The sequence below is a fragment of the Dermacentor andersoni genome, chromosome 1, assembly GCF_023375885.2.
Source record: "Dermacentor andersoni chromosome 1, qqDerAnde1_hic_scaffold, whole genome shotgun sequence".
Taxonomy (NCBI): Eukaryota; Metazoa; Arthropoda; class Arachnida; order Ixodida; family Ixodidae; genus Dermacentor; species Dermacentor andersoni.
This window is the reverse complement of record NC_092814.1, coordinates 187,208,122-187,233,501: the sequence shown is the minus strand read 5'-3', so window position 1 is coordinate 187,233,501 and position 25,380 is coordinate 187,208,122. Positions and strand designations below refer to the sequence as shown.

At 45.7% G+C, this 25,380-nt stretch overlaps 1 protein-coding gene across 4 annotated transcripts in view; it reads left to right on the top strand.

Annotated features, from left to right (window-relative positions):
- Positions 1-25,380, top strand: part of LOC126547088 (uncharacterized) — a 176,259-nt gene that overhangs the window by 43,897 nt on the left and 106,982 nt on the right. For all 4 annotated transcript variants that reach the window (XM_050194947.3, XM_055062881.2, XM_055062882.2 and 1 more), the window contains exons 7-8: positions 1,700-1,835; positions 8,534-8,634. In XM_050194947.3, coding sequence (XP_050050904.2) covers positions 1,700-1,835; positions 8,534-8,634 — 237 coding nt within the window. The remainder of the gene's footprint in view (positions 1-1,699; positions 1,836-8,533; positions 8,635-25,380) is intronic.

Genomic DNA, 25,380 nt, shown 5'->3' with positions numbered 1-25,380 from the left:
TGACAGTTAATTCAAACATGCTCTGCTCCGACAGTGTTCTCAGCAGCGAGCCAAATCACGTGGCAGCGCCTCCAACCAGCATTGCTCTGGCCCCATCATAAAGAAAAGGCTTATTAAAGACCACTCGACGCCGAAAAAGAAAAAAAGTGGCGCTTTTGCTAGCTTTTGCAGCCCTTGAGAAAGCATGGCTCAGTGCCACGAAGAAAGAAAAAGAAGAAAGAAACATGGCAGAAATTTCACACTCTCTCAAATGACAAGGTCTCCATTTCTGCGTTGCGTCGTAGCCCCTGCCACACTAGCGGCAAAATGTGCGCCGTTGTAGGATCGGTCTTGGTAGATTTATTGCGGATCGCCGCGGCGGCAAGCGAGCCGCAAGCAGAGGGCACCAATGAGAGCGGCCCCTACAGTGACGTACGTGCGGGAAGCTGGTGTCATGCAGACCCGGCCGACTGCTGTATTCGTGCTAGCGTCTGGTTCAGCCGGACCGCTTGTTTCACACTATCGTCTGCTCGCATCAGCTCTCACTTGCGCTTATTTTGGTTGGCTTGGTTTGGACTTGTCCACACTTTCTTTTTACAATGATGAGTCTAAACTGAGACGTCCCGATGGAAAGGTTGTTGGAGACAGTGCACCATATCAGATTCTGTACGGCAAGACAGGCCCTGAATACAAGGCCACCCAGTACCTCATTGGCCGTGTCTCTTTAACGCGGTGACGCCGCAACAGAAGGGAGCACACCAACTTGATTATGATCAGTGGCAATGACTTCGTCATCTTCATAAGAGATGACTCGTGTTTAGAACGCAGGATGAAGAACGTAAACACAACGCTGATCCGTCAGCAGACGAAGGAAGAAGCACACAAGCACGCAGAGGGAAGCAGCGGCATCTTCTGTAGAATATCAAATGGTTGAATGGCGTTTGACCACTGGCAACGCTTATTTGTAGGGTGACTAGGACAGTGTACGGGTTTTATCTCCTATGTCAGGCTGGAAGTCTATACCCTCGAATAAATGTGCTGGATAGGTGACAGAGGGGTTGGTGAAAAAACACAGTGCCCAGACAGATAGAATGATAAGGTTTTTGTGTATGGCAAGTTGAAGCCGTGTTCTCAAATACCTTGCACACGCAGTATGCAGCAAGGACTGAATATTGATTTCTCCATTATGCTTTCTTACTTAGACTCCTTGTACAGAAAATAAATTCAGATTAATGCAGTGTGAAGCATATTTCTCTTTGGTGGCATAAACACCTAAGACTTGCTTTCCTGTACAGTCGGCAACCAAATGTTTAGACATGCCCGATAATTTGGACACTTTATAGCACCACCCTGTACCCCGTAGAGCCAATGTATCAGAACATTTGAAATTTTGTATGCAAAAACTCTTTATCGTCCAGTTTTCCAGACTTTTTCCCATTACTGCAGGTCCAAAACAGCATTAATCGTAGTCACCACCGGTGCCATTTTGATTATCTCACAGCCTTGAACCGGCGCTCTCGTACGCTGGTTTGCTGGCAGCCACATTTACCAGCACAGAAACACTAGGCCTAGCTGGTTCAGTTTATAGCTAGCAAGCTTCTTGCTGTTCTGTGCTGTTTTTTTAATCCGGAAACTCCCACTACAGCATGCCTCTTAATCACGTAGAACCCCAAAATTGAATTGATTTTTATTTTTGACTCCATTTTGATTTCCTTAACAGGATCTTGGAAGTGTGCATCTTGCTCAAGGAAGAGGCTGAAGAGCATCAACTTTGTAAATAACTTGGCATCAAAAATCAAGCAGAAAAACAAACGTTTTCATAATGGCATGATGCGGAAACAGAAGATTACTACACTGTAAGTAATACACCCACATTAGTACTGTTTTGTCCCTCTTCTTTGTGCATGCGGGATAAAATGCTTGCCTGCTTCTTACCTTCCTGCCTACTCTGTGCGATGCCTCACAGTGAAAGGGCGACCACAGATGGTGTGAAGGTTTGCCGCTCTAAGTTGCATAACAGGTAGGTAGCTGGTGCCATTATGTGGTACTCACATGCTTTTAGTGCTTTAGTTGTGCAAACTTATTCATACATGTAATTTTGTCTTGTGCCTGCTGAATAACTGCTGTGTGGGAAGATTTTTTTATTGGTAACTGAAGAATGTTCTCAAGCCTTGGTAAGTTGACAGAAGCAGGGTGTCTACCAATAGGGAAAACCGGGAATTCTCAGGGACCTTGAATAGTCTGGAAATACTTGGGGAAAACTCGGGTAATTAGTGCTTCTGTCAGGGAACATTAGCTTTAGTTTTATTGAAAGGGAAGAAAAGTCACCGTAATGCTAGCTCGAGTAGCAGGAATTGTAACACATCGTCTTTGACGCCGTGTTGTTGACTGGAGGAGTTGCCAGTGTACAGTCAACGACCGACTTTCCAGACGCCCGATAATTCGGGCACTCCTGCATGCAGATCCACTGGCAGCTGTAGCCACCACCGCGGCAACGCTAGGTCTAGACGCTTTGACGTTCGCTGTTAAGCTTTTTTTGCAATTCTCTGCCACGTTTCTTATCGAAAGAATTTGCCGCTGTCAGCAATGGCACTGACTCCACCTTTGTGGTCCTCGCCATTGGCTTCGAAGCTCGGAAAACACAACGCATAAAGTCGATTCTCGAAAGTCAGCTTCGCCTCAGTAGAGCAATGTTATGCGGTGAAGTATATACGAAAGTATTGCGGCGAAGCATAAGCATGCGAAGGGGCAGTTGTTACAGGACACAGTATGTATTCCTTAATTATACATGCATGCATCCACCATCTCCTGTCACAGTACGAGCACCGATATGCCTAATAAGTGTACTGGCAGGCCTTCAGAGCTTTTTTGTATGTGCCTGTGGCGATTTGAGCCCTTAACCCTTTCGCTGTCGGACCTTTCTGGCCGTAACGCACCCCCAGTGTCGGCTTGGTATCAGGAAACGCGCGCGACGCATGATCCAGCGACCGCGCTACTCAGCAAAGAGAGAGGGAGAAGGGCGAGTGGCAGTCGCACCGTACTCTTCAATACATGCACCAACACAGTGCAGGGGGAAAATACAAACTTGTAGAAAGATTCAACAGATGGCGCGGCCAATCCAAGAGTGCCAGCTTTGCGCTTGGGTGCGAAATTTTGAACGCATGATAGAGAACGTACCGGTACGTCAGTGATACTGTGGGGGGGGAGCGCGAAGACGTACCGGTACGTCCGTGACAGTGAAAGGGTTAAGGGCAGTAAAAGGCATGCATTCATCATTTTTTCGAACTGCCCGATTTTTCGAACGTTCTTGCGGCCCCTAGAAACTCAGAAAAATCGGACGTTGACTGTACAACTGACCTGACCAAGAGGGTGCTTCAAATAGTTCATGGGGCGAACGTGCGGCAGGAGGAGAACGGGAAAAGAAGCATGCCACCACTTATTTGAAGGAGTGCGAGATCAAAAAACAGTGTTGGCTGACGCCGAGATGCAGGTGTTCCTCAGACAAACCAAAATAAAACTTTAGAGTGGTGAAACGCAACACTGAGGCATTGTGCACAGGCTGAGTGTATGTCAGGACAGTTGAGGTTGACTTACCAGCTGTTGAGAGAGAATCTCACTTGTTACAAAGTTCGGGCCTAATACCAATGAGCTTGCTATCAGTTCATAGAAATAGCTCGTGTTCGAAAATATTTGCTTCTGTATGCGTCTACGTTTATTCGTATTTGAGAATGTTAGACTCAAATTGCAATGGGTTTTACCGTATTTTTCAAAGATATTTTATTCGCTGTGCATTTTACCAACCCCTCCCTTCCGTTTTCTTTTTGAATAAGATACACACTACTCCTTACTATTCAAACTGGATTAAGTCATTTATTTTTTATTTTTTAACAAGCTTATTAGAGAGTGACAAACCAACATCAGGCGACATGGTGTCAGCCCGTCTTGACATAAAGCAAAGGTATATGTCACTCAGGGAATTTCACAAAGACACTCGGGGAAAACCTGCGAAACTTGGGGAACTTGTAAATGTCAACTTGGTAGACACATTGCAGAAGGCATGCTTAAATAAAGAAATGATATTGGCCACTGCCTTTTGAGTTCTGCAAATTTTTTTATGAAAGCTTATACTGGGCTTTTGTGTTAAGTGCAAATTGTTGGTTGTCTACTTCATACATTTGGCACACATAACTTTTTACTCACCGGAAACGAGCCTCCAACCTGTGGTAGATGCGGGGAGAGGCTGACCGTCCTCCACGTCCTTCTGGAGTGTCGGGCAGCCGAATCTGAAAGAAAGAAACATTTTCCCTTAGCATACCGCCAGCACATCCCCCTTCATCCAGTAATGTTACTCGGCCCAGAACCGCTGTTTGACTCCAGCGCAGTCCTGGGCTTCCTGAAAGATGTTGTCTTGCATGTTCTTAGCCCCACATGTTCGTAGCGGGTCCTCTCTTCAGAGGATACCGCTGTGATAGCTCTTTCGTGTAGCACGCGCCTCTAGGCCCTTGTGTTTCAAGGGCTCTGGCGAGGCAGCAGTGCTCCAAGTAATTTTACTATCTTATACATTTTCCATTTTGCATCATTCTCCTACGATGGATTTTAATGGTCATAGTTTTCTTCATTAATCATCGCCATAATTTTATAGCACGTAGATTTTACGCACTTTACAGCGACTATTTTTAGGCCACTTTACAGCCAAGTCACATCTTCCATAGTACATCAACATTAACACTTGTCATGGCGCTCTTTGGACAAACCTGGCCCTTGCGCCACTAAACACAACACATCATCATCATACTTCATACTGAAGGACCAATGGAATATGACTGAGGCGCAGAGCTTTTTATTTTCCTTGGAATTTCTGATGTTCCTGTGGTTTGTAGTGGTTAGGTTGTTACTTCGTCAACTCTTGAAGTATATTCTTGAAGGGCCCTTGAAACACATAAAATGTGACATCATGCTGGTATGTGTGGATGCTACTGTAATGGCATGTAGAGCGGCGCAGTGCATGATATCCTCCTAAGACCCCCTGCACATTGCCCTCAGTCCTTTAGAGCACAGATCTTAGGCACCCGTTCCTGCGGCATGCGTAGGCCGTTGGCGTCACTCGTCACTGAGCGAACGAACACAACGAAGCATAATACAAACTCAGGGTGCAGCAGGGCATGAAAGACTGATAGTGAAGGGAGTGCTAGGTGGAAAGCGGAGGAGGAGGGTACGGTAAAGGCCTAAGAAAAGCATAGTGCCATGCAAGACTGGCTCTGCGGCAACGATGACGACGAGGTGGCACCAGAGTAGCGTGCATCGTCTGTTCACCGATGATGCCACCAATACCACATATGGAAACAGCTCTGCATGAGTGGAGGTTTGTCTGCGGCTGCTGCTTTGAATCGCACCCACACGTCACCCACGCGCTGCCTCTTGCGATATCCTGATTAGAGAGGCAGTCGCGCCACACTTCATTCTGCTTGCATTGTGCCGCACAAGACAGATTGTCCGCACCAGCCAATTTCACGCAAAATGAAAACGCATATAGAGTTGCGCTTAGATTTCACATTAGGGAATGGCGTAATAGTCGGCGAATGTTTTCAAAACTAACTCGTAAGCGATTACTCAAATACAGTCAACGTCCCCGTTTTTCAGACTTCTTAGGGGCCGCAAAAATGGCAGTAAAATCAGGCAGTCTGAAAAAATGAATGCATGCCCTTTACTGTCCCCAACAGCTTTAATTTCCACAGGCATGTCTGAAATAGCTCTGAAAGCCTGCTAGCACAGTTATGTATCGGTGCTTGTACTGTGACAGAAGGTGGCAGTTACATGTGTGTAGAATGAAAGAATACACACTGTGTCTCGTGACAGCGGCCCCTTTCCATTCTTGCTATGCTTCACTACAATACACTGCATATGCTTGATTGCATAACGCAGCTGTATTTCGCTAGAATAGCAGCTTGGGCTTGTTGGTTTTCCATCCTGGCGTTAACAGTGCAAAACGTAGAAGGGACACGAGACGAGATGATGACACCACAAGCGCCGACTTTCAACAACGTTTATTTGAAAAAAAAAAAAAACACGGCTTATTATACCTTTGCCCACACGTGCCACAGACACGTCATCGCTCATCATGTGAAACACGCGCTTTTTTGCACTCAGGATAATGATTGTATGTGCAAAAGCTCCAGTTCTTCTTTTGTTAGTTACAAGGATGGCGTGTTAACACATTGGTTACGAAGTCCGGCAAGCTCTGCTGCCTTAGTTATCTCCCGAACCAGCTGGTCATTGTGTTTTTTTAGCACTTCACAGCATCTGAATTCTGCGGCACAAGCTTTAGAGGGGCCATCCCTGACGTGGATACCTAGATTCCTGCTCGACGCTAAGTTTATGTTCCTTTAGTCTTTCGTTTGTGCATCTTCCAGTTTGCCCTATATACTTTTTCCCACATTTCAAAGGTATAGAATACACCACGGCTTGTGTGCAATCCATAAAACGGCTCTGGTGATTTATCATGCATCCTTGCTGCTTTATCGGCTCTTCTGCATTGACGCGTCGGCAGAGGCTTTTCAGATTTTTCGAGGCAGTAAGCACAACATTAACTCCAGCTTTGCTCCTTATCTTTTACAAGTGGTGAGATATGTTGTGCACGTAAGGCAGGGCCACGGTCCTTCGTTCTTTAATTTTTGTGTTCTCGCCACCTTGCTCGCCATTGACACGCTCGAGTTTTAGGTTCTTGCTCATTCGTTCCGCAACAGACACAAGAAGGTGCGACCGGTAACCATCCCCAGTAAGGCGGTCAACTTGTCGCGTGGATGCACAATTTTTTAAGTGCATTTGTTAGACAAAGGTTTGCAATGGCTCTTTTCACCAGTTTTGAGTGTGCTGATTGGAATGGCATTGGTGCCTTGTCGCCTCTGGGTTCATAGGCCCAGCAGACCTTCATCCTAGAGAGCTTCTGAGATAAAGGAATGTCAAAGACCCTTGCGTGGGGACCTCGTGGGTATTGGCAAGTGGCTGAAGCGCATGAATAAAGCGCGTCACTGCCTCCAAAACTGCGTCACCTGAAATTGTGCCGCGGCCATCACAGAGAACTAAGTAATCATCAACATAACGAAAGACTGTTCGGACTCTGTGATGGCTGTGGCACGAATTCGGATGACGCAGTTTTGGATCGTGCCGATGAAACCGTGCCACCTCGCGACTTTGGCAGCTCCGGCTCGACGACAGAGTGAACAAGCACGCTTAGCAACCTTGGCTATGCACTCTTTCTAGCAAAAATGGAAGTGCTTAGATTCCCATGCAAACTTTTTTTCAAATGTCTTTGCGAAAATAGTGGGGGGTGCTTAGAATCAGGTTGTTTAGAATAGCTGTATTTGGGTCTTGGGAGGATATCATGCTCAGACTCTCTCTTTGTTTGCCATAGTTTTGATGCAGAAGCTCGCACTTACAGAGCAGAAGGCCATCATCTAGTTTGCGGGAGGCGTTTAAGATTGTTGAACACTGTGGGGGGCGAGTGCCAGCTAATGACTGATGCCATCTTTGATATGTGCTTACAAAATGTTGTGCACAACTGCTGCCTAGGAGATTTTTGATGAAACGCAATTGCACATGAATTCAATGAAATTACCTGGACTGCTGTGATAAAATTAACTGGAGTGCAATACAAAATAAGTCAATGTTTGCTTTATTAATGATAAGTTCTTTTGTTTTCTATTCCACTTTTGGCTCTGGTTGCGTTATTTGAAAGCACAATAGTTTGGCTGATGGTTGGCCCTGTATGATTTGCTAGAACATCTGTTTTATAAGTGTGCCTACTTTGCTGCCTCTGGTTGCATCATAATCATCATCATGTCATTTTTTTTTAATGACCATCTTTCCTTTAGCAGCCAGGATAATTCCTTGTAAATGGCCAGCACATAACTTGCATAAATTTGTTCAATAGTTGCTAGCCTGAACCTGATTTGAACCTGTGTTTGTGAGGATTGCAAGCGTCTTGCCTGCTAATTTTTAGAAGCCTAGACATCTAATTAGCTATAAGTGAGTCAGGATGAAAAATGTTTTGTGCTGCAAATCCTGCATGTGAAGGCTCTAGGCTAGAACGGTCATCCTTGCTTTAAGTTGTGTTAATTTAAGCATTCTCTTCTATGACATATACGACAATGCTAATTTGCTGTTATTCACTTTAATGGGTGCTTATATGGTGGCACTGTAAGAGGATGTGCCAGTTTCTCATACCTCTAAAACCATTTTGCTACATATCTCAAATAGGGCAGTTTAGGAATCCTTGCTGCTTGTTTTTAGGCGTGATTTATTAAATTACTGCTCTGTAGGTTTCTACTCGTAGCAGTGGCAGCTGTGTAGAAAAAAAAAAAACATATAAACTTGTGTCATAGCAGAACCAAATGATTGCAAGCGAAGCAGCATTTTTTTAAATGAACAAACTGGACCTTTCTACCATTGAAATTCTGTTCACTTTCTTTCATTGCAACTTATTGTGCTTACTTCAGACAGAAAAAATTGTGCATTTATGTTTTCTCATTCATTTGTCATGCACTTTTGGAACCAGGAAAGATGTGAAGCTGGCAGCACCACTGAGAGCTAGGCGGCCTGCAAACTGTCTTACTACATCAAGATCATCTTCAAAAAAGGAAACTTCAAAGTTGACACGTAAGTGTAATTTTCGTTGCCTTTGCACCCCCCCCCCCCCCCCCCCTCTCGAAAACATATATAGTCGAACCCACATACAACTATATTCAAGTGCCATGAAAATTCCATTGTTATAACAGGTTTACATGAAAGAAATCAAAATGGGGGAATGGCAGAGCTGTTATGAGAAAACCATAATAGTGGGGAGGCCAGTGCCCCTCCCCACCACCTTCCTCTATCCGGCTGCTGATTGTGTTGACTTGTTTAACTCTGTTTCCTGCGTGCTCAACAACTTCAACGCAGCCAACAAAGATGAGCACGAGTGACTTAATTTGTTGGCAAAATGCGCAGAATTGGGGACCAGTGGTCAATCTGGGAACAGCACAGCACTGTTAGTGCAGTTGCTGCAGTCCATGTTTTGGAGGGTGGAAGGGTGACTGAAGAGGCGGCAAGGCTGGCGATGCAGAGAAGGCTGAAAAATGAGCCTTTGGCGACAGTTGGGGCGGTGGGCGATCGTGCAGCAGCTCGAATTTCTCTTTTTCTTTTTATTGCGGATTATATAGACACTCAAGGTGCATTTCTGCCGTCGGCATCACCGTGAGGTTCTGTATAAAGTCGAAGGGCAATAAAATCTTTGCTGCACACAACATGCTGTATGTGCTAGTTGAAAGCGTGCGAGGCTCGGCCAGTGATCGCGACTCAATCTTGCACGCACAAGGGAGGGAAGCGCGAGGCTCCACGCTTCCGTCGCGTGAGGGTTCGGAGGGAGGGAGGGAGGGAGGGAGGGAGGGAGGGAGGGAGGGAGGGAGGGCGCGAGGGCACATTCTACTCCAGAAGGCCCGAGTTGCTGCACGCGCCCGTTCGGGCCGCTGTATCTTGACGGGGACACAATCTGCCGCACGCTGTGGGTACGTTCGATTCGCCTGCACCACCTGAACCAGTTCACAAGGTGCTACACCCTGCCATTCGTTTCAGCGGTGTAGCAGTGGCGCCCTCTGAACCATGATGTTCATTTCAAAAGGTGCAGGGCTGGTTCATGATTTTAGTAAATAGAACGGAGGCGGTCCGTTCCACCGAGCCGCACACGATTGGTCAATTTGAACCGTGACGAATGCCATGACGTCAATTGTGACGTGATATCTGCTGTCAATCAGTCCGTGTCGTCTGCTATCGGACGAACGCAACGGAATGGACCGCCTATTTCGTGACGTAAAGAACGGACCGCCTCCGTTCGATTTTGGAATGCGTACAAGATCGCACCCTAAATGCGAAGCAGTGGCACCCTGTTTACGCGCGGGTGATGTGTCTACGCAAGTGTAGTGTGTATTTACGCCCCAGAAGCCGATCATACCTGCAGTTCAGGACCTCAAACTTGCACGCTCCGTGCACATTATTCTGACGTAACATACCGCCTGCACCGTGTCTGCACCTTTGCATTCGTTTTGAGTGTCTCGCTGGGCCTGCACCTCGGGAATGAAGCTGCACAATTTCTTAACTTCTCGTGAACCGCCGTGAACTGGTTTGGAGTGGTGCAAGCGAATCGAACAGACCCTGCGTTTCCGCGGCTTAATTCGCGTTCATGCCAGACTCCGCACAAAGGTTAATTCACTCGCTGCTGCTACCGCACTTCCTCGCTCCAGCGTTTTGACAGCGAGTGAGATGTATTCCGCGATCATCGAGCGAGTTGTGTTCATGTTTGCTCGTGCGCTTGTGACACCATGCTTGTTAATCTAGTTAGTATACCGTATTTACTCGAATCTAGGCCGGCCCCGATTCTAGGCCGACCCCCGAATGTCTGAAGCCAGAAAAAATAAACTTGCCTCGGATATAGGCCGAACAAATAAAGCAAGGACAGCGTTCGCAATATGATAACAGCATTTATTTAATATGAACATACCGAGCTCACTTTCTGTTGTCACCGCCGCTAGCCTCGTCCCTATAGCCCAGGCCACACAATCACTTGCGGGCGCTCGCAAGTTCACCTCCGCACCCCAAGCAGGCGTTGAATAGCTCCTCTCTGTTATTGCGCCCTTATCTTCGTTAGCGCTGTCATCTGCTCATTGCGGAACATGCAAACGCATCTGCCATTGCCCCTTCCGAAGACACGACGTTTTTCTCATTGCAGTCCTGCCTGGCTTACTATGCCTCTGCGGATAGCACAACATTTCGTTTGAAAGCGGCACTATAGTGGCATCGCCTGTTTGGTGCCATTACGATAACACCACGCCACACGCCAATACCATAGAATAAAGAACTAGCTCAGATACGACACAGCTCAAAGTGACAACATCGCTCGCGTAGTTCAGCTGGCTATTGGCCCTACTACCGTATTTACTCGCATAATGATTGCACTTTTTTGTCAGAAGAATTGATGCAAAATCAGGGGTGCAATCATTACGCGGGTTAAATTTCCCGCGAAAAGAAAAAAAATTTTTTCGGCCCGCGTTTGCTACGCGACACCAAAACAAAAAGCAAGCCGAACGCACCAAACGCGATTTTTTTTCTTCTCGTGAATACATTACGTGCATTGAAACAGTTTCTTTCGTATTAGTAATGAATAATATCGTTAATATCGGCAAGTTTGCTGCAATAACGTAGCCATGTCCACTTTGAGGGGACAGAAACAGATGGGCGCGCTTAGCTGCCAGTGACATAGAAACACATGGCTGGCATGCTGCAGAAACTGCTGCATCTGTCTTCACTACTATCCTAATACGGCACGTTTCTGCTAAGGGTGAGTGAATATCTTAGCTGTGTTACAAGCGTCGGTGTATGAATAGGGTACACTTTTAACGTATCAATGTAAACGTGGCTACTATCGTTGCTGCTCGCGATTTGTGCGTGCCCACAAGTGCAGATGAGAAGAATCGAAAGGCGCCTTTTTTGTTGTTGTTGACCACAACCATTATAAAGCCTACACATAATAAAGGCAAGTTTGGTTGCAGCTTCTTTTTTTTTTTTTTTTTTTTTTTTTTTAGCCATGGAAGTGCGGAAAGTGATGAAAGTAATGAAATGAGGCATCTACTTTTAAAAATGTTTGATGCATGCAGACCGCTTGGTTTGTCTTGAGTCGTTCGCGTAGCATTCGGCAGATGGTAAGCGCGATCAATATATCAATATTAGCTAGACTTGGCACACGACCTATCGCTGCAGCAAGTTCGGGGTGTGATTTTTACGCGAAAAATATAAAAAAATAGAATTTTGATGACAAAATTCAAGGGTGCGATCATTACGTGAGGGCGATCATTATGTGAGTAAATACAGTAATAGCGGCTGCAATACTGACTTTTCTAGATGGCGCTAGCTATGCACCACATTTATAATTTTCAGTCACAAACTGGCGTGTTTATTAAAATCCTCGAAGCTAAGCCGAATATAGAGTTTTGTATATGATTATTTGAAAGAAAAAAAAAAGGCTACAGTCAACGAGCGCAGCGGTGGTGTAGAGGAAGAACACCCGCCTCGCGTGCAAGAGGTCCATGGTTCGAATTCCGGTGCCGGCAATTTTCCACTGGATTAAAAATAAAAAAAAAAAAAATCTGCGTGTTGATAAAATTGCATAAACAGGCTTGGAGTGTGGCCTGATCCCGGTGACCGGAACCGGTAACGCACTCCCTCACCAGAGCAGGATTGGCCACCCTGGTGCAGTACTTTGCCACAACCTCCTATATGAACACACGAATCATACCCCGGCCCTCAGTCCCCAGCAGCTGCGAAGCAACTGACCGTGGCGGCGGTCAGACCTGCGACGCAGCAGAGGGTGCTAAGAATCCCTGGCTCCGGACAGGCCGCCATTGGAATATGAACCTTGCAACGTTTAACGCTAGAATGTTATCTAGTGAGGCGAGTCTAGCAGTGCTAATGGAGGAATTAGAGGGCAGCAAATGGGATATAATAGGGCTCAGTGAAGTTAGGAGGCCAAAAGAAGCATTTACAGTGCTAAAAAGCTGGCACGTCCTGTGCTACCGGGGCTTAGCGGAGAAACGAGAACTAGGAGTTGGATTCCCGATTAATAAGAATATAGCTGGTAACATACAGGAATTCTATAGCATTAACAAGAGGGTGGCAGGTCTTGCTGTGAAAACTTAATAAGAGGTACAAAATGAAGGTTGTACAGGTCTACGCCCCTACATCCAGTCATGATGACCTAGAAGTCGAAAGCTTCTATGAAGACGTGGAATCGGTGATGGGTAGAGTGAAAACAAAATACACTATACTAATGGGTGTCTTTAATGCCAAGGAAGGCAAGAAGCAGGCTGGAGACAAGGCAGTGGGGGAATATGGCATAGGCACTAGGAATAGCAGGGGAGAGTTATTAGTAGAGTTTGCGGAACACAATAATATGCGAATAATGAATGCCTTCTTCCGCGAGCGGGATAGCCGAAAGTGGATGTGGAGGAGCCCGAACGGCGAGGCTAGAAATGAGATAGACTTCATTCTCTGCGCTAACCCTGGCATCATACAAGATGTCGATGTTGCTCGGCAAGGTGCGCTGCAGTGACCACAGGATGATAAGAACTCGAATTAGCCTAGACCTGAGGAGGGAATGGAAGAAACTGGTACATAAGAAGCCGATCAATGAGTTAGTGGTAAGAGGGAAAATAGAGGAATTCCAGATCAAGCTACAGAACAGGTATTCGGCTTTAACTCAGGAAGAAGACCTCAGTGTTGAAGCAATGAACGACAATCTTGTGGGCATCATTTAGGAGTGTGCAATGGAAGTCGGTGGTAACTCCGTTAGGCAGGATACCAGTAAACTATCGCAGGAGGCGAAAGATAGGATCAAGAAACGCCAATGTATGAAAACCTCTAACCCTACAGCTAGAATAGAACTGGCAGAACTTTCGAAGTTAATCAACAAGCGTAAGACAGCTGACATAAGGAAGTATAATATGGATAGAACTGAACATGCTCCCAGGAATGGAGGAAGCCTAAAAGCAGTGAACAAGAAACTAGGAATTGGCAAGAATCAGATGTATGCGTTAAGAGACAAAGCCGGCAATATCATTACTAATATGGATGAGATAGTTCAAGTGGCTGAGGAGTTCTATAGAGATTTATACAGTACCAGTGGCACCCACGACGATAATGGAAGAGAGAATAGTCTAGAGGAATTCGAAATCTCACAGGTAATGCCGGAAGAAGTAAAGAAAGCCTTGCGAGATATGCAAAGGGGGAAGGCAGCTGGGGAGGATCAGGTAACAGCAGATTTGTTGAAGGATGGTGGACAGATTGTTCTAGAGAAACTGGCCACCCTGTATACGCAATGCCTCATGACCTCGAGCGTACCGGAATCTTGGAAGAACGCTAACATAATCCTAATCCATAAGAAAGGGGACGCCAAAGACTTGAAAAATTATAGACCGATCAGCTTACTGTCAGTTGCCTACAAACTATTTACTAAGGTAATCGCAAATAGAATCAGGAACACCTTAGACTTCTGTCAAGCAAAGGACCAGGCAGGATTCCGTAAAGGCTACTCAACAATAGACCATATTCACACTATCAATCAGGTGATAGAGAAATGTGCGGAATATAACCAACCCTTATATGTAGCTTTCATTGATTACGAGAAAGCGTTTGATTCTGTCGAAACCTCAGCAGTCATGGAGGCATTACGGAACCAAGGTGTAGACGAGCCGTATGTAAAAGTACTGAAAGATATCTATAGCGGCTCCACAGCCACCGTAGTCCTCCATAAAGAACGCAACAAAGTCCCAATAAAGAAAGGCGTCAGGCAGGATCATACGATCTCTCCAATGCTATTCACAGCGTGTTTACAGGAAGTATTCAGAGACCTGGATTGGGAAGAATTGGGGATAAAAGTTAATGGAGAATACCTTAGTAACTTGCGATTCGCTGATGATATTGCCTTGCTTAGTAACTCAGGGGACCAATTGCAATGCATGCTCACTGACCTGGAGAGGCAAAGCAGAAGAGTGGGCCTAAAAATTAATCTGCAGAAAACTAAAGTAATGTTTAACAGTCTCAGAAGAGAACAGCAATTTACAATAGGTAGTGAGGCACTGGAAGTGGTAAGGGAATACATCTATTTAGGGCAGGTAGTGACTGCGGATCCAAATCATGAGACGGAAATAATCAGAAAAATAAGAATGGGCTGGGGTGCGTTTGGCAGGCATTCTCAGATCATGAACAGCTGGTTGCCATTATCCCTCAAGAGTGTATAATAGTTGTGTCTTACCAGTACTCACCTACGGTTCAGAAACCTGGAGGCTTACGAAAAGGGTTCTACTCAAATTGAGGACGACGCAATGAGCTATGGAAAGAAGAATGATAGGTGTAACGTTAAGGGATAAGAAAAGAGCAGATTGGGTGAGGGAACAAACGCGAGTTAATGACATCTTAGTTGAAATCAAGAAAAAGAAATGGGCATGTGCAGGACATGTAATGAGGAGGGAAGATGACCGATGGTCATTAACCCTTTCGCTGTCACTGACGTACCGGTACGTAATCGCGCTTCCCCCCCACAGTGTCACTGACGTACCGGTACGTTCTCTATCGCGCGTTCAAAATTTCGCGCCTGAGTGCAAAGCTGGCGCTCCCGGACTTGGCCACGCCATCTGTTGACTCTTCCTACAAGTTCGTATTTTCGCCCCGGCCTGTGTTAGTACACGTATTGAAGAGTACGGTGCGACTGCCACGCCCCCCTCTCTTTTTGCCGAGTGGCGCGGTGGCTCAGCGTTCGCTGGATCATGCGTCGCGCGCGTGTGGTTATGGGTTCAAGGGTTGTTCTGCCATCTCCGCCGGTTTGAAGGTTTTTATTTTCTTCTGTTGGTGTGTCTGCTACGGCGCGTCAAGTTCAGGCGCACGCGCCGCCGTTGCCTCTCCGAAAAGAGTGACTCGATTGCTGGTTTCGCTCTCTCGCCGCACCCTCGCTTCCGACTTGCAGCAGTAAACGTAAAGCCCTTCGAACTTTGTTTTAGCCTTTTTCCATCTCCCTCTTCTTGATCACACAACGTCCCATTTATCTCCGTTGCGGGCGACTGAAAGTGCATCCTCCCTGCGCGCGGTTACTTTCGGATAGCTGAGCAGCTCGAGACCTCGGAGCTCGGATTTGGACTCGGACAGCGTCTAACGCGACGAAGAGATGAGTTCCGCATCGTCAGATTCGGATGTTGAACGGATGTTATAGTCAGGCTGATGATGATGATGATGTTTACTAATAACAGCTGCAGAACATTAAAATGTGCATATTGCATTGACTATGTTATTTGTATACCAATCATAATCAAAAATAAATTGCTATGTTCATTCCCTGTTATGCTCGCTCCCTGAAACCAAGCCGACACTGGGGGTGCGTCACGGCCAGAAAGGTCCGACAGCTAAAGGGTTAAGGGTTACGGACTGGATTCCAAGGGAAGGGAAGCGTAGCAGGGGGCGGCAGAAAGTTGGGTGGGCGGATGAGATTAAGAAGTTTGCAGGGATGACATGGCCACAATTAGTACATGACCGGGGTTGTTGGAGAAGTATGGGAGAGGCCTTTGCCCTGCAGGCTGATGATGATGATGACAGTCAACGACTGAATTTTCGGACATGCCCGATATTTCGGACGTCTTCGCGGCACCGCCATGAGCCCCATAGAATCAATGTATAAGGACACCTGAAGTTTCGGACGCTCGAACTTCCCGCCGTCCAATTTTCCGGACTTCTTGACGCGACGGAAGGTCTTTTGCCTCCTCGCGCAGCGCCCTTGCGAAGGAAATCATTTCACCGCTTTGAACCACAACTAGCCGAATCTAGCCGTCACACACCGATTTGGTCTGGCCACGCTGGCTATGTTCATCGCCGCACTTCCGCCTCCGGCGGAGTTTCCGGAGCGGCACCATTTCGTTTGTTTGCGCAGGCCACGTTTTGGCTAGCATGGCGTGCGGTTGTGCTGTTGTGTCAAGACAACGTTAGTGTCAAGTGTGCTGTGCGACGCTAGGCCTAGGTGCTTCGGCGCTCGTCAGCGAACTCCACTGTTCGCAACTTGAGGATTTCGCTTGCCTTCGATGGCCCCCACTCCGTCTTCGTCGTCCTCGCCGATGGCATCGAAGCGCGGAAAGCAGTATCATCGGTTAACAATGGAAAAGAAAGCCACCATTATTAAGCAAGTCGTGAGCGGCCGATCGCAGGCTGATGTGAGCAAGGAGTTCGGCAGTTCTAAGCATACAGTTTCGGATTGAACTTTTGAACTGTTTGTTGACGCTGACAACGAGCTCGACTTCTGCGCAGAACTGACTGACGAGGAAATAGTCCGTCAGGTTGTGGGGGATTCAGAAGACTCCGATGTTGAAAATGAGGAGCCAATGCCTGCTCCGCCTACAAGCGCAGAGTTGATGCGAGCACTGTTGACTCTTTCATCGGTGTACAGTGCTGACGTGACCCTGGCTCAGATCGAGGCGAATATGATCGCATGCAACCGTTCTGGAACGCCATTCAAACAACAATCAACAAGTTCTTCAAGCCACTGCAGCAATTAACACTGGCTGCCCGACGATGCACATGTACATAATAAACCGGAGTCGGCTGCATACAGAGTTTTTGAACGCCTCTTTTTATAGCGACTTCACTGATGCTTTGGCAGGTTTTTGGAAGCCTGGTACTTCGCCCTTTACCTCTAGATCCGAGAAAAAAAAAAAAATGTGTGTTTTTTTTTTTGCATGCATTCATTTTTTTCGGACTCCCTGAATTTTCTGACGTTTTTACGTTCCCTAGAGGATCCGAAAGATCGGTCATTGACTGTATCTGCCTATATTCGAATAACTACGGTATTCTTACAAGTTTATTCGATGGATAAATCTACTATCCTTACTTCGTATAGCTGCCCGCTAATTTGCTATAGTAATTGATGCTTTGCCTTTCGGGCGAAACTGCGACTTTTTCGTTTTAAGGATTTCGCATTTCATTACCTTTCAGCATAGACACCCAGCAGCCAGACTTCATAGTTATAACCAATAATGTGTCATGGAGGCATTGTAGTAAGCAGGTTATTTCACCATAAAAGATACAATAGTTGACAGTGCAGTAGCTTCTCATTGTTACAAATGATATTTTGTTAGAACTCGTATCATTATAAGTGGCTTCGACTGTACCATGAAAGTGCCATTTTCACATATGTAATTGGGATTTTTTATTTCGTAATTTCTGGTTTTTCTGATTCAAAACCTGTGCCAAATTTAATGCAGTGTTGTTTTGTTGAGGGAGCTGTACCCACTTAGGTCACTTAGGTTGCTCTGTTCGCTGGTGATAAATAAGGAACTTGGGAGTACAATGAAACCTAATCAAACCGTAGTTGGCCGGAGCTTAGAAAAAGTATGTACTAAAGGGTAGTACTGCTTAACCGAAATAGCATGAGATCACCCACTTACCTGTCAAAAACTGACCTCAGAGCGACTGTGATGAAAGGGAAAAAAACATGCAATATTTATTCACTTTGCGCGACCAAAGTGTTATTTTCGTTTGATGCCATGGCGGCCTAGCACCAACGACAGCGGCCTCAGACTTACTCAAGCTGCGAGCCAGCTTTTCAAAGCCAGCTCCCTCTTCTCGGCAAACACTCGCATGGCAGATTCCTCGTTGGCGTTGCATATTCTCCGTTCACAGGCGCGGTAGCATTGCAGAAGTTGTGGGGAACCTTGTCATTGTGGGGTGCTGTTCTCGTTGCGATGATTGCATTCATGAGGCGGACGTAACATGCAGCTTCTGCCACTGTCGGGCCTGAATCACTCGTGCTGTCGCTTTCTGTGTCATCCTTATCACTGTCACTAGGCGACACTTCCGCAACAACAGAGGCAACGATGGCGAAAAGTCGAACCTCGTAACTGACATCTCTTCGCAGTCGCAGCAGCGCTGCCGAGCAACTTCTTCGCATTCCAAATGCCACACACCGTAGTCAACAGTAGACCCGTGTCGCGTGCCAGCGCCAACGTCTTTGTGTCACATTCGATAGCACGAACATTGTCTAATTTTTCTTCCATGCTGAGCACTTACCGTCCTTTTTATCCGAGCTTCGGCATGACTCTAGTCCTCGCTTCCACGACGCCACAACGCTCTCTGGCACGGCGCTGAAATGATGTTGATGTGGCTTCATGCACAAACGCACACAATCTTCGCATTTCGCAAAGGTTGTGTTTTTTCATCCACTTTCATTTCAATTATATTTATCGTTTCTTTATTTCATTTATTAAGCACAAGTAATTTCCCCTATGTTGTCCTTGGTGTCAGTGTTTGTTGGCTTCTTATGATATGACTAATAAAAATCGGACACTTTGGTTAACCCCTTTCTTCTCGTTTATTACGTAATGAGGGTCTTGAATTCGGCAACGTTGATGCCTTCAGGTAGCATTTGCCTTCACCCAAAAAGATCATGTGCTCATGACGCCTGCGGCAGAAAGGATGTTCCACATGCGCCGCCAAGGTTTGTGAGTAGTGGCGCTGGCTAACACTTCCAGAGTTAGTTGTAGTTGTAAAGCATAAATACCCAAGAACGTGGATGAGAGAACGGCACCGCGATAGCTCAATTGGTAGAACATCGCACGTGAAATGTGAAGGTTGTGGGATCGTTCCCCACCTGCGGCAAGTTGTTTTTTCATCCATTTTAATTTCCTTTAATTTATTGTTTCTTTATTTCATTTATTAAGCACAAGTAATTTCCCATATGTTGTCCTTGGTGTCAATGTTTTTTGGCTTCTTATACTGTGAATAATATGTGCTTGGTCTGGTACCGTCAGAGAACTGCTATCAAGCGAACCTTCGGCGCCTTCAAGATCTCCTTTATCAAGCAACAAGTCAATCAACTGCAGCTGCTTGTACGAACTAGCAGTCTGGTCTTCAACTGTCAAAAGCTAGCTTACAACTTCCTCTTGAACGTTTGATCCAATGACGATCTTGGCAAGGTTGTAGCAGCTTAGACAATTAATGGCAATTAACGCCGCTTTGCGGAGCCGGAGTTTTTAATGTCAGATATGCAGGCAGGTTGGGCAAAATCATCGGAAGCACATTAGGGCAAGCGTTGGCGTTCTCCTTGGCATTCAAACTTCAACACCACTGATGGTCTGCACATAGTCTCTCATAATAAAATGCGGTTCAAGGTGCAACTTGTGCATGGCGCAATTGGCGTCAAGTGGCTTGTCAAGCCGATGGAGGTTACGCTCCTACAGAAGTCATCGTTCTTCACCTTTCGGGCCTTTAAGATAACTCACTACTTTGTTGCACACGCGCATATCCAGTTGTGCAACCTGGTGCATAACAATGGTTTAGACGGCTTTTTTAGCCGTTTCACAAGGATAAACAAGCACATGACACGGAAGAGCAAACTAAATGGGAAGAGTGGGCGATGACACCGCCGCCGCTACTTTGGCCACAAGCGGGGACAGGGGCAAGCAGGCGCTTCGGTCGCGCCACTAGAAAGCCTTCTAGTTCACTATACTTTCAAGCAGCGCCGCGCGCCCTTTCCTCCTCCCCGATAAAAAGGTCTATATTAATCGGTTGGCTAAACATCCTACCAAAGATAAACTAATGTAACCATGAATTGTTTGGGTACTTTAGGAAGGCAGATATTTTTTGATGAAGCTATTGCAAACAAAAGTACCCCCCCTCAAGGCTGGAGATAATTTTCAACCACATTAACACTCTTGGTGAGGTGCACTCAACAGTCTCCATTATTACGTCTGAAAGTACACGGCAGTAGTACAGAGAAGGAAAGCAGTCATGAATATGCCATAGGCATGAACTATACGCCGGGCAGCACTTTTGTAGTTGAAGCAGTATGCAAAGCTTTGTAACGCAGTGAACAGTCTCCATTATTACGTCTGAAAGTACGCTGCAGTAGTACAGAGAAGGAAAGCAGTCATGAATATGCCATAGGCAGTGGCGTAGCCAGAAATTTCGTTCGGGGGGGGGCTCACGTTGCAGTTCGGCCTCCTCCTTAAGAGGAACCTTTAGCTCTGGCGCTCCTATCTAAATACGTGTGGAAGGAGAATTCGTTTTTCTCGGCAACTACTGCACCAAATTTGACGAGGTTTGTTGCATTTAAAAGCAAAGCTTACATTCTAGTGACTGTTTGTTTCCAATTTTGTATTTAGGTGGTCAATTCTTTATTAAAAACTGGCAAAAATTACAAATTTTCAGAAAACGAGACTATCAAGTTTTGAAACTCTAGCTCAACAATAAAAAATATCACGATTCTGTGAATTGCACCTAATAGTGCATCTACAGCGGCCAAAATTGATGTGTTGCACATGAATCCGAAAAAATTTAGTATTATGGAAATAAGGCTTTTGCAGAACCCTTCTACACAACGTAACCAATTCACGTAAGATATAAACTGACATACCAAATTTGTCCGTTTTGACTGTTATAGTAGATGCGGTTTACAGAACGGCGATATCTGTTCTTGATGCAGACCTATTAGTTTGTAAACATTGTGCTTCTATTTTATTGAACTTTCGAATTTTTCATAATATTTTAAACAATATTAAGGCCTAAATCGAAATTCCGCTTCCAACAGACACTAGAATTCAACTTTCTCTCTCAAATGCAACAAATTTCATTATAATCGATCCAGGGGTTATCTCAGAAAAGCGTTTCTGCGTTTTACATGTATCTGAATAGATCGAATCGAAGTTAGGCCCGAGCTATAGCTTCCTCTTAAACAATTTGTCGAGGGATCAAATACATGAATAATAACAGCATTGCCGTTGCCAAAGATGCTGCAAACAAATTCTTGCACGCTATGCACTGTCAAAACAAGTAAAATAATGAGTTTTTTTATAGAAGAATAGACTCTTATGTGCCAAGAATTGTGCCCAACGTAAATATTATCAATGTTTCAATGTTTTTGTCTATTCAATAAGTAAAGAAAATATCACACGAACTTTAGAACTATATCAGTTCGAAACCAGCAAAGCATTGCATGCCGCTAATATGAAAAATGTAATGGCCAATAAATGAACAAGTTGAGGATAAATATGTTAATGAGACTTTGTCATTGAAGAACCTTGTTTACATTCTTGCACACATGGAACGGCCAGTGAAAAATCTCAATGACGCTGTCATTTGCTCCAATGTATTACGCAGAAGCAACCCTCACCGGTCCTGTATCGTAAGTAATTGCACCGAAATTATAGTCGCAACAGAGAGCAAGTATAAAAAGCAGGAGTTCTGTAATATATACAAGGGCGAGTCAAATGAAAGTGATCCAATGCGAATATATGACAAACGGAGCACTTTATTTAAAGGTAGTCTCCATGAGCAATCAGACATTTGTTCCAATGACTAACGCGTCGCGTGATTCCCGTCTCATAAACATCCTTCGGTTGCTGCTCCAAAAAGTCTGCAACTGACTCTTTCACGTCATCGTCCGACAAGAATCTGGTTGCCTTGACCTGTTCTTTTTTTTTCAGTTGCCCCAAAATCCCGACGATCGAAAAAAAAGAAAAAAGTCAACAACACCTTTGAGGCGGAAATGACAGCCTTTGCTTTCTTGGGGGTGGTGAATTCGAATGTTTCCACTGTAAGCTTTGCCGTCGTGTTTCAGGCTCGCAGTAGTGGCACCATGGTTCGTCCCCGATCACAATGGCAGACAAGTCGTCACCCTCATTGTGATACCGGATCAGATGAGTCAAGGTAGCGCCGAACTTCTCCGTCTTCTGGCGGTGGTTCAAAATCTTGGGCATCCGTTGCGCACACAAGAGCCGATAACCGAGATGTTCATGAATTATGGCGTGAACGGAGCCGTGACTAATGTTCACACGCACGGCCTGTTCATCGATGCTTGTTCTTCGTTCTTGTCTCATCAGCTCATCAACCTTTGCAATTTTGTTGTGGTTGATTGCACGGTGGCTTTGGCCCGGCCTTGGATCGTCTTTGCAACTTTCACGTCCTTCTTTGAACCGTTTGCTCCAACTCTTCACAGTGGCCAATGAAATGCAATGTTCAAGGTACACGGCAGCCATACGGCGACTAATTTCTTTTTAGGAAGCACCTTCAGCTGTCAAAAACCTCATGCCAGCACGCTGCACAACTTCTGGAGCGTCCATTACGTCACACAACCATGTTCAACCAAGTGTATGAGATCATTAAAGAACATTTATCCTCACCCCTGCATGTCAATTTTGTAAATGAGAGATGCCTGTGTGATACCCGCGTGCCTCGCAGATAATGAACCGAAGCATTATTGCGCGGGGTGGGATGGCTCACTTTCATTTGACTTGCCCTCGTACATTAGAAATGCGAAGATACAGCTTGATAAAGGGCAGAAAAGTGTCACTGGAAACAAAGTTCACTGCACTTATACACAAAACCTCGCAACAAGATATTTAAATATACGTATAAGTCTCCAATAAATCTACGTGTCTAAGAAAAAGTCACTGTATATGATGCATCAAATAAGGCAAATAAACATGTTGCATAATCACAGATTCACGGAATCCTAGATCCCGCCCCCATTCCATCCACTCCCTCCGATGTATCGCGCGCGACTGAAGGCGGCGCGCTTTCTCTCCGCTTTTCTGCTTTCCGCACACAAGAGTGAGCCACCATCGTCGGCCCCCCATGCCCTCCCCTACGCTTTCACTCGCACATACAGTATGCGGCGCGCTGTCCCGATGTTTTCGCCCTTGGACTTTATACGGAACATGAGGGCGACCGCAGAAATGCATCAATAGTGTCCATATAGTTACTATCGCAATAACATAATAAGAGTATCCGGCAAGTGAAGCGTCCCGTGGCCTATTGCTTTCCTTTCCGCAAAAGAAGTAACAAAACCGAAGTTTCACCATGCGACAAGTCGCTGTGCCACAACAATGTCTTTCTTTTTTCCTTTTGTGGGGCGGGGGCACCGAAATGAAAAAAAAACGCAAGGGAAAGTATCTCCACAATTGAATGCCTAATTTGGGCCCCTAATGTGGCTACCGAAGGAATATCGAAGCAAACGTGAGACATTTGGTCCACCGAGAACCGCACGCATACTGCTTGGTATCCTACACCAGTTAGCCTTGACTTTCCGGAGATGTTGCTCTCAAGCGAACGCGGTGCAATCCTTCGAGTCCCCACAGTGATGGCGGCGAGCGACCATTGTTCCTTTTTCTAGTCTGCTGGCAAGAAAAAGACTAAAATTCTTCCAGGCAAAAATCTACTCGGCCAGAGAAAACCGAACGCGCACCGAACTGCGCCGCGTGGTGGTCGGGGCAACACGAGAAAAACGCATGCGCTCAGGCTGGCTCTGGCAGCCCGCGGGTAGGGTAGCGAGAACAAAAAAAATTGAAGAGGGTTAATGTGTCCTCGTGAATAAAAGGCAAAGTAGAAAAAATAAATAAGAATGTAGCTACCTTTGATGGCTTTAGTGTCTTGACATGGATGCTTTGGAGTAGGTGAAAAAATTTTTTTGATATTTTCTTTGTGTGAGATGGCGGGCACAAATAAATCATCACAACACTTCGTCTCATTGGACCTCACTGCGTGCTTTGTCAACTTGTCGGATAGTGTGTTGATTTGGTTGCCTTGTTTTATGTTCCGATGTACGACTTTAGAAAAGTCAATACACCTTTGGCGTCAAATGTTTATAACAGCCTTAAACCAACAAAGTTCCGCAATTGAAGTTCGAAAGCACAACTTTGGAAATGCCAATGCACGTTTCACATCAAAAGTTTATGAGAACTTTATACCCATAAATTTTCGGCATTGACATCCATGCGCTCCGTAGATTCCGCAGCCTCCGTGAGATGCCACGGTGAGCCCAGTCGCCATCACGACGCCCTTGAAACTTTGTGCTCGGATGGGGCTGCTTGCGTTATGTGACTCCCGGTACATGGACGCTGTCGCGAAATCACGCCCGAGTTTGCAATGATCGCGGTGAAATGTTTTTTCGAGCGTGAAAAAGACATTCTAGACAAAATCCAGAATGATTTCCGACGCCGGGGGTTGCTTTGGTCAGCGGTGCATGGACAGCATGAAAAAATTTCGGGGGGGGGGGGGGGGCTGAAGCCCCATAAGCCGCCCCCCCCCCCCCCTGGCTACACCCCTGGCCATAGGCATGAACTATACGCCGGGCAGCACTTTTGTGGTTGAAGCAGTATGCAAAGCTTTGTAACGCAGTGAACAGTCTCCATTATTACGTCTGAAAGTACACTGCAGTAGTACAGAGAAGGAAAGCAGTCATGAATATGCCATAGGCATGAACTATACGCCGGGCAGCACTTTTGTGGTTGAAGCAGTATGCAAAGCTTTGTAACGCAGTGAACAGTCTCCATTATTACGTCTGAAAGTACACTGCAGTAGTACAGAGAAGGAAAGCAGTCATGAATATGCCACAGGCATAAACTATACGCTGGGCAGCACTTTTTTGCTTGAAGCAGTATGCAAAGCTTTGTAACGCAGTGAACAGTCTCCATTATTACGTCTGAAAGTACACTGCAGTTGTACAGAGAAGGAAAGCAGTCATGAATATGCCACAGGCATGAAGTATACGGCGGGCAGCACTTTTGTGATTGAAGCAGTATGCAAAGCTTTGTAATGCAGTGATGTGTTTATCACTGAGCCAACAGTGATATGTCAAATAGTACTCCAAAAGTACTGTATTTACCCAATTGTAGCGCATTTTTTTAATGATTTTTGTTGCTTGAACTTGACCCTCGCATTACATTTGAGTAATGGTATAATGTATCATTTTAAAGCAAGTATTCTAAATTCAGTGGTTTTTAAATGCTACATTGCCAACCTGCAACTTTACGTCTCAATTCAATCCATACAGAAGTCGACCGAAGA